This window comes from Blennius ocellaris (assembly GCF_963422515.1).
Source record: "Blennius ocellaris genome assembly, chromosome: 8".
Taxonomy (NCBI): domain Eukaryota; kingdom Metazoa; phylum Chordata; class Actinopteri; order Blenniiformes; family Blenniidae; genus Blennius; species Blennius ocellaris.
Window position 1 is genome coordinate 23,558,028 of NC_137657.1, and position 10,040 is coordinate 23,568,067.

The window sequence follows — 10,040 nt, forward strand, 5'->3', positions numbered from 1 at the left end:
ACAAATTGCACTTTGTTCTGCTGATAATGGTATCAGTGATCTCCAGTCATCTACCCACATTCAGACCCTGTCGAAGCTAAATAACCTTCCACCGTTCTCAAGTTCAATTAAATCCCTTCTCAGCTACCCGGTTTGCCAGCATTAAACAAAGGAGGGTGCCTGTGGATATTTACAGTCTGTATATTGAATGCTGCTGATTAATAATTCGTGTGTGTGTGTGTGTGTGTGTGTGTGTGTGTGTGTGTGTGTGTGTGTGTGTGTGTGTGTGTGTGTGTGTGTTTTGGCAACCATCGCTGTAGCGCTGGCTTGCCTCAATCTTGCCATAATAGCTCATAGCTATCAAGAAAAATTATTCTGATTAGCAAGCCTTCAGTCATAGTCCCCCTCACGCCATCTTTTTTTCATTCCTTAGTTTTTGCCTGATTTTTCATCTATTTTCTTGCTGAGTTTTTTTTTCTTTTGCAGCCTTTTATTCTGTTTTACTTCTCTCTGATTTCTTAGCATCTTGTCTTGTTGCAATACATCCTAACGTTGTTATTCTACCCATTTCTTGAAGAAGCCGTTTGTTTAAATATAAAGGAGAAAGAAAATAAAGGCCCTGCTTAGAGTTGCTATCATTCCTCTTGGACTATCTTCCTTTACTTGGAAATTAACTGTGTCAGGATTGAATCAATAATATATAAAAGAAAGCAACACATGATAAACTCAATATTATGCATCATAAATAAACTGTCATATCTTAGCAGCACAATAACTTGATGGTAATCACACTGGTGAACCTGTGAAGAACTGGCAAACAGAAAGATGTCACAAGAAATGGTGTCGTGACTCCAAAAAAGTGAATGATTACCCAAACTCAAAATTGTTTTTCAAAAGATATCAATGTTGGTGTAGTTTTGCTGTTAATGACTTTATAATCCCTGACCTGAGGTTCTCATACATACAATGCCATCACATAACACCAGTTTATATCACTACAAGTGTGATACAAACATGCAAATTGGTTCATTAATGCGTCCTGTGAAAGTCTAGAAGATAATAATTGTGCATCATTGTGGTGGATCACAAACAAATAGTCCTCCCCGGACAACCTCCCCCGAGCAGCACCAGAAAATGGTTTGATTTCCTCAGCCTGGAAGCAGGAAATAACCTTTACTAAAGCTTTGTTCATTCTCTAGTTTGAGATGTACAATACTTAGTGATATACAAGTAAATGTACTCTTGTTATAAAAAAATCTACTTTGAATAGTTACCTTTCAAATATATATATATTTTTTTATAATTACTGTCGGTAGCAGGGATACAAATGTAATCTACTTTTGTAAAATATCTACACTCAAAGTAATTATCCATCCATCCATCTATTCATCCAGCCATCCATCCATCCATCCATCCACCCATCCATCCATCCATCCATAAATACTGGGGATACTCAGTCGGGATTTATAGATTTCTGTATGTTAGCTGTACTTGGATATTGAGTAAAAGCATATATTTGAAAACAGCAGTTATGAAAGTATGCAAAATTACCACCTAATTACAGTAATTTCAGTATTTGTAATCAGTTGCATCCACCATCATGAATGATTTCAGGAAACAGAAAAACAAACCAACCAATAATGCATCACAATATTTGAGCAATTTCCATGCAAAATCAACTTCTTCAATACTCTGTGATTGACAGAGTATTTAGTTCATAAGAATGTATTTCTTTACTTGGTTAATTTTTTAAAATAAAAAGTACTTTTTACACTCCTTCTTACATTGCATTTTTATTTATAATAATTGTCATTTATTCCCTACATGCATATATATCAACTATGTGATGAGGAGGACATACTGTATACAGCATATGTCTTTTCTGCTCCACCAGAAATAACTTTCTACTACAAAGCTGACAGTTAAGTTGCAAAACAATTCAGACAGGAACAAGACTCGATTGATTTCAAATGTGGGTCTTTGCTGTCGTATTTTGTTGTTTTAGGTCAATTCATTTTAAAAGTATCCACATCTCAATACTAATAACTGCAATGTTATTGTCATGCCTACATGAATTCATGTAAAAGACAATTGTGCACAATGGCCGTGCATGAAAGAAAGGTTGATCAATCATATGCATACAAACACAACGACCAGTGAGAATAAGCTGGTTCAGGTTGAAACTGCTCTTCTCTTTCCTGCTTCCAGTTGGTTGTTCTGTGGTTGGAGCACGACTGTCGTTACCAGTACACAGAGGATCTACTCCAACACGTCCGCTATGGCCTGATGGACGTCCCCACGCTGCATCACCTCGCCCGCAGTCACCCTCTGGTCCAGTCCAGCCCCACCGCCGCCGCCCTGGTGGACGAAGCCCTGGACTACCACCACTCCACCTTCGCCCAGCCCCTCCGCCAGTCGACCCGCACCAGGCCCCGCTTCCAGTCCCTCACCCTGTATATAATCGGTGGGAGGAAGCGCGAGGTGAGCAGGGTCAGGGAGCTGCGCTACTTCAACCCCGCCGCGCAGGAGCACGTGCGCGTGGCAGGGGGCTCGAACTGGAGTGACCTGGCACCCATGCCCACTGGACGCAGCCACCACTGCGTGGCCGTGATGGGGAACTTTCTGTTTGTCGTGGGTGGCGAGGTGGAGCACGCCACTGGCAGGACGTGCGCGGTCAGAACTGCGTGTCGGTATGACCCCAGGGGCAACCGGTGGACGGAGATAGCCCCGATGAAGGCGTGCAGAGAACACTTTGTCCTGGGAGTGCTGGGTCAATACTTGTATGCAGTGGGGGGCCGGAATGAGCTGAGGCAGGTGCTGCCGTCCGTGGAGCGCTACTGTCCCAAGAGGAACAAATGGATGTTCGTCCAGCCCTTCGACCGCTCGCTATCCTGCCACGCCGGCTGTGTGGCTGACAGTCTGCTGTGGGTCTCAGGTACGGGATGAACTCCAGAAGGACAGCGCATGCATGACTTTTATCTTAATGCGTCTTGTACCTGCACATGCACACGGACGCACTTAGTTGAAGCACACTGATGAAATCCAGGGGTGTTGTGCCTTTACGTTGCAGGTGGGGTGACGAACACAGCTCAGTACCAGAGTCGGCTGATGGTGTACGACCCAGAACAGGTAACTGCGAAGGACTTAAACATTATATGCTGCTCAGGTCAATATTAAGTGAGAGTGACTGTGGAGACTTTTTTTTGAATGTATTCTAACCTAAAGTTTAGATTCTACAGTCTTTAATAGAGCTATTTCTGTTCATGCTGTCTGTTGGACACACAGACAACATCTGCAACAGTGCAACATTTAGAAAACTAAGGAAGCGTTGGGCTTTTCATCTTTTGTTTGTGGAGAAGATTGAAGATGATTGAATGACTATTGGATGGAGATTTGTCGAATAATCAAACATGGAGTACCAGATGAATATCAGGGGCTGTGCCACGTTGGTTCTTATACCCCAGAACAATCCACTTGATTAGGGTTTAAATGTTTTGTTCCATTTCGCCAGTGGCTTTTGTTTAGTTCGCCACATAAAGGGACAAAGCCATAGTATCACTTGTGTCTGTGTTTGATGTTTCAAGGTTTGGTCAAATGAAATCGCTCTCACTTTTCCTCATCTATGCACACCAATAGTAACTGATTATGATATCAACAATGCATTTACAACTACTATAAGTTACATGAGCCAATTTTGTCATACATGGACAGTTGTAGAGCTGCTGTCTCTCCCTGAGGCGGCTTTTTGCTTTAGCCGTCAATCAAAGGGCCAGAAATGTATTCTAAGATAAATGAATAAAACACCATGCAGGTCAAATGAGTGGATCATCACAAACCTCTGCAGAAGCCTGATAATAACTGATTGAGTTGAATAATCAGTGATTCTTTTGGAGCACAAAAGAAAGTTCATCCAAGTAAATATGACTAGTAAATCAAGATATGTTTATCTGCCACTTGGCAGATTTGTGACGTAAAAGAAGCGATAGTATCTAGTGGGTTTACTCTATTTTCATGGGAAATGTTGTATTAGTATCTGAAGTGACAAGCACAATAAGCCATGGTTATAGATGGTTATGTACTAATTAGAACAGTTTTGTAATCTCTCTACTTTTTGCAATAGATCCCTTCATTCTGGGAATGATATTTGTCTGACTCTGGTCAGGAATTATAAAACTTATTAAGTTTCTTATTATCAATGTGTAAAATCCACCTGAGTCACAAGTCTTGTACAATTTCGAATGGGGCTTCTGGTTTTTTGTTTTGTTTTGTTTTTCAAATTCTGTGTTGAAAAATTTATTTTTGAAATTGTTTGAAGGGAAAGTGGAATCTCTAGTATTCAGAAAAACAAAAAGAAAAGCATATCTATACATAACAAGTGTAACAATAATAAATTGTTTTCAAGGGAAATCAGCACAGGCCTTATGTTCATGGTGATGGATTACACAACAGGCAGGTGTCAAGCATCTACTAATTGATTTTCACACCATATGAAAATTCATTGAAACCATCGGCATCCTGGAAAGGCTTACATTTTTCATGGATTTCAGGATGTCAGGCTTAGTAACTCTAAAGCTGAGCTCTATATTAGTGATGTGTGGTCAAATATCTAAGATTGAATACACCCCCCCCCCCCCCCCCCCCCCTGCCCCCCTCCAAAAAAAAACCCAAACACATTTTGGTCCTTTAATGTAAATCTTCTGATTTTTGCTTTCAGCACCTGATGCATCCCTTTTTATCCTCAATACAAAACAAACACTCATGACACACTTTATTTATTTATTTTTTTTAAGGTTGCTGTGCTCTTTCAGTGCCTCGTGGCGAAGAAAAAAAATTTGGCTTCACTGTTAATTCTGCGTGTGTTTACTTGCAAACAGCTCACGATGCTGGAATGTAGTAATCTTCCATTTCTGTTTGTGTATGTATATCAAACAGCTGTTGCAGAGGCCCGGATCTCGGTGAGGCTGTATATAGTGTGGAGGTATGCGGTGTGTATATGTGTAAGGTGCATATCCATATGGGCCCGTGTTTGTACACGTCTGCAAGGAAGCGAGGGAATGAAGGAGCGAGGGAAAGAGAGAGGGAGAGAGTCTCATTTGTATTCACCATGAATCTACATTCACCTGCCAGAGCAACAGCAACCCCCCACCCACTCTACCCTCAACAGATGGCCACCCGTCAGCTCCCAGCAGACACACACACACACACACACACACACACACACACACACACACACACACACACACACACACACACACACACACACACACACACACACACACACACACACACACACACAAATAAGCTTCCACACACTTAGTGAAATGAGCAGGGATCCTTGGTGTAAAATGGAGTGGCTGAAACATATGATTAGAAATAGGGAGGGAAGTCATTAGTACAAACCAGAGCTCCAGTGTCACGTTATTTATCTAGCACTGAGCATACATCAATTACCCATGCATGGATATGCTTAAATATTAATCTTCTTATTCATCCTCCTTCCCTTTTCACCCTGTTTCTCTCCCTCTCCCTCCCTCCCTCTTTGTGCTCCATCTCTCATTTTCTCCCCTCTTCCTTCAAATCCATCCGCCTTTCGTACCTCCTCTCCTCCTCCTCCTCCTCCTCCACTCTCCAACCACCTCCACCTCCTCTCCAGGACCAGTGGTTGGCCCGCAGTCCCATGCTGCAGAGGCGGGTGTACCACGTCATGGCGGCGGTGAGGAGGCAGCTCTACGTGCTGGGTGGGAACGACCTGGATTTCAACAACGACCGCATCCTGGTCCGTCACATCGACTCCTACAACATGGACCAGGACCAGTGGACGCGCTGCTCCTTCAGCCTCCTCACAGGTGGGAAGAGCGGTGAAACACAGTCAAAACATGCATTAACGCTTCCATTTGTACAGGTGGTAATACGCCTGGCAGTACATGACTTGGTATGAATAATATCCATTCTCTCCATTATAATAAATCAATGTAATTATAACATTGCCTTTATTTGGTTAGCAAGATAATTTTACTAACTGCACAGTTTTTATTTCTTCAAACATACTTTTGAAGCTATGTTGAACGAATTCTGAAGATGTGCTATAAAGAATTCACTGGACTTGAGAATGGTCCAGAGAGTTTATTACAGATGAAGTTAAGATTAGAGAATTCAGAGGGAGGAGAAGCACACAGAGGACTCACTATCCCTATTCTGAGGAGCCGACCTTCACAGAAGAGTATTTATTCATGAAGATACTGAAAATAGGTGGACTCCAGATAAAGATGGGCATGGACGCCTTATGATTTTTCTTTTTTTTTTTGTCTCAGAGCATGAGGAGCATTTTTGTCAGAGATTCAAGTGTCCAGTCTGTCTTCTCAGATCCCTGATGAACTAACTTCAGGTCAAAGGCCAAGAAATGGAGCCTTTGTGTGCCACAGGTGGGATGACGCCTTCTTAGCTGAGTGACCGAGATCAATTCTTCCATGTCTTTGAACACAATATTGAGATGTAAAAAAACAAGGTATAAAAACCACAGTTGTGGGACTGAAACATCTCCACAGAACATTATCTTGTTTTTGGACTTCTATAAGTTTTCTTCTTCTGTTTTTGGAGATACGATTCAATGTTTTTGGAAACATTATTGAATAAAACGCCATATATTCTTGAATAAGTGGCAAACCTCTCGCAAATCTGGCAGGAAAAGCCACCAAATTGTACATTTTCACCTCACTATTTTGATTTCCTAGTCCACTAAATTACCATTGAGGCAGGCAGCCAGTGAACATTTTCACACCACATCAGTGTTGGGCCTTACCCGTAATACAGGCAAAGCATGAGCCAGATAACTTCGCGGTTTTGGCTGCTAAAAAAAAGTGTGAAGCCACAACATTTTCCAACAAGTTCTCAATGTTGGTGAAGATTCATAATAATTCTCTCACGGCCTCCTTTTTTCTTTCATCGTTCGGAAGGTCACTGTCAATCAAAAGTGACCCACCTTCTTTCAGACTTACACTTTTAATTGTTGTTTATATAGTCATGAATATTTAATACAAAAGAAAGTTTTTTTTTTTTTCTCCCCCCTATGATGTTTAGTGCTAATCTAAATAAATTGTATATTTTCATGTTCTGGTTATATTCTGCATTTTGCGTTGCTCAGAAACGTAGGTTGTGTAAAGCGTTGCTTCATCCACCTCTCATTAGATGTGAAAACACAACACATAATGTCTCTCTGCTGGTTGTGAGTGGGCGGTAGGATGATATGCAATTAAAACATATATGTCTATACTAAGGACCTGTAAGTATACAGAGAATCTAGCCTCCAGGGTGTCGGTGGGATGGAGTGCAGGCACGTTAAACACAATCTATTGAGCACACGGCTGCGGGATCATCTTCTATCAATTCACGTTGGAGACTTGCAGGTTTTAAAGTTCAGGTGACTTAACTATTCCTCTCTCCTCCTGGATGACTTTCCTCATTTGTTCCAGCAGCCGCTGCTCCTACTGTACAGTATCTGTGAAAGTTTGAAGACAAAGTCACAGAAAGACAACAGCAGCTCAATCTCAGCTCTCCTGCACGTGCCCCATCTTTCTCTATTTATCTGCCTCCCGTCTCCTGGGGGACAGTCAGGAAGTCATTTTGTCATCCTGCCCTCTGCTCGGCACAGTGAAACATGGTGTCGTCTCTGCTCTCCTCAGGTCAAAACGAGTCCGGAGTGGCCGTCCACAATGACAGGATCTATGTGGTTGGAGGATACTCCATTTGGACCAATGAGCCTCTGGCATGCATTCAGGTGAGTGGTGTGGATTTTAAGAAGTTTGCAATCATCAAGTAATATGAAATACTCAAATATTGATTAATAAAATTTCAATATTTCATCACAGATCGTTATAGAATTACTCATTACCCAAACACTGTTGGAAATGCTTTTTTTTTTTTTTTTTTTAAAGAATATGTGTTTTATATCTTAAGAAGTAGCACTCAATACTGCATCAATAGTCAACAATAATGATGAAAAGAAAATCAATAGGGTCTTCCATTACAAGCTGAGCATAAGCTGTCTACTGTAGTGGTGTCAAACATGGAGCCCCACAAGCCAACTCTGGACGTTGCATTGTGTCAGTAAGAGTAAAGCCAAGAAATCTGTGACGCAGCAGTGAAAGACAGTCATCTTCATGCTGACAAAGTAGCATCAGCATCAAAGCCACAACATTAGGATGAGTTTCTGCTGAAGGCTGCAGATGAGTCTGAAGCACAAACACTGCTGCAGTTAAACTGAACTAATCATACTTTATTACTTCCCTTGGGGAACTTCCTTCTTTTCCCACATTGATCAATCCTATTTCTGGGATGTGGAGGAGTAGGTGATGGGGGTCAATACTCTTATTTCTTTGTTTTAAAGGACAGTGGTCTTATATGTGACCCCTGAACTGTGTGTGAATCTACTGGTTTTCTAAAGTTTCCCAGTGAAGTAATGGAGGCCATCCAAGGTATAAACATTGGCTCAGTGATCAGTAAAGTATTCTTAAACAACATCAAACTCAACACTTTCAGTTCTGCTCAAAATAAACCAGCCGCATGAATGTGACGTTCCGTTGCTTGTTATCATTTCGAAACAAATACAGAAATGAAGTTTAAGCTTCAGGCTTGTCATGACAGCCATCTGCTCCCTTTGAGTCACATTTTAGACATACTGGGAGATTTAAAAAAAACCCAACAACAACAAGGCTGGTGTTAAATTACAATAATGTGATACAGTCCATTAAATAGTGGTAGTTTGCTATAATCAAAACAATCCACAGACTTAATCTAAAAGACATTATGAATTGAAAAGTATCAACTATTAAAGAAAAACTAAATTAAAACTAGTTTCATCACAATTATGTGTTCACAATGACTGTTTCCAGCTATGATGGCGAACTGGGGCTAATAGCGTTGCATCGCCACTGTTCTGAGTAAAAGTAAATGAAGTTAGAGGCTGTACCCCTACTGTGCTGTTACCCTGATTACCGTAGTCTCACACAACTATGTCAGAGTTCCAGCTGGTGTAAACTAAATATGCTCTCCTGTGTGAATCTTTCTTTTCTCCAGGTGCTGGATCTAAGCTCAGAGGGGAAGGAGGAGGTTTTCTATGGACCAACACTGCCATTCGCCTCCAATGGGATTGCAGCCTGTTTCCTTCCTGCTCCTTACTTCACCTGTCCAAACCTCCAGACTTTACAAGTACCTCATCACAGGATAGGAGCCGTTTAAACCAACCGTCACAGGACACAAAGATTTGACGTGAGGATTGATCGCCTGCAGCGAAGCTCAGCGCCTGGTGAAACTTGACTGTCGAAAAATGTACCGGATCATAGTAATCATGCAGGACTGAACCAGGAATTCTCTCAACGCGCAAACATAATAGTACTTATCCTGATCTCCAAGAGCTGTTATTCTTTAAGCTTCTAGGAGTACGGTGCGGTCACACTGACGCAGAGCATTTGTTGTATTTACCCAAAGACTGAGACGCATGTCATCAGGTCCAGTGAAGACACGGTAGTCAAGTCAAGGAAAGACGAAGAGCTTCCTGTGGAAAGCGGATAATACATCGGTCCACAGCAGTTTCCAGCTGAAACCACAAAAGTTTTTCAAGGCATAAAAGGGAGCGCTTGTTTTCTTATAAACTCACATGTACTTTGGGGTCACAAGTGTCAACTGCCCCAGAAGGAAGCTCAGCGGTGCGTTACATTAAAAGACCTTTTTTTTTTTTCTTTCAAGATGAATGATTCTACTGTAACGGTGACAGACCACTGAACATATGAGTGTGAAATTTTCAATACGCTCAGGATCTGTGATTGTTAATGTCCACATGGAAGCGTGGTCGTCATTCAGTGAATATTTGTTGCATCCAAGTGTGTACACGTACGATAACATGAGATGTTCCTGCACTTCCCGTCGTCGGCCCGAAGTCATTGCGTCTGAGAGAATATATGGTACACTTGCAGAATAAACACGCTACATGACTAAACAGTGCTGGAACGCATTTCATGTCGACCGTCGCAGAGCTGTGAGAGCGCGAGGAGGGAAGAGCGAGTGTT

The 10,040-nt window shown here is 41.8% G+C and overlaps 1 protein-coding gene across 1 annotated transcript in view; it reads left to right on the plus strand.

Moving 5' to 3' along the window:
* klhl32 (kelch-like family member 32) overlaps window positions 1–9,838 on the plus strand; it is a 35,515-nt gene extending 25,677 nt beyond the window's left edge. Inside the window, exons 7-11 of the mRNA XM_080500364.1 lie at window positions 2,188–2,914; window positions 3,050–3,108; window positions 5,633–5,825; window positions 7,659–7,753; window positions 9,052–9,838. Of these exons, the coding sequence (XP_080356490.1) occupies window positions 2,188–2,914; window positions 3,050–3,108; window positions 5,633–5,825; window positions 7,659–7,753; window positions 9,052–9,213 (1,236 nt within the window). The 3' untranslated portion in view covers window positions 9,214–9,838. The remainder of the gene's footprint in view (window positions 1–2,187; window positions 2,915–3,049; window positions 3,109–5,632; window positions 5,826–7,658; window positions 7,754–9,051) is intronic.
* The last annotated feature ends 202 nt before the right edge of the window (window positions 9,839–10,040 follow it).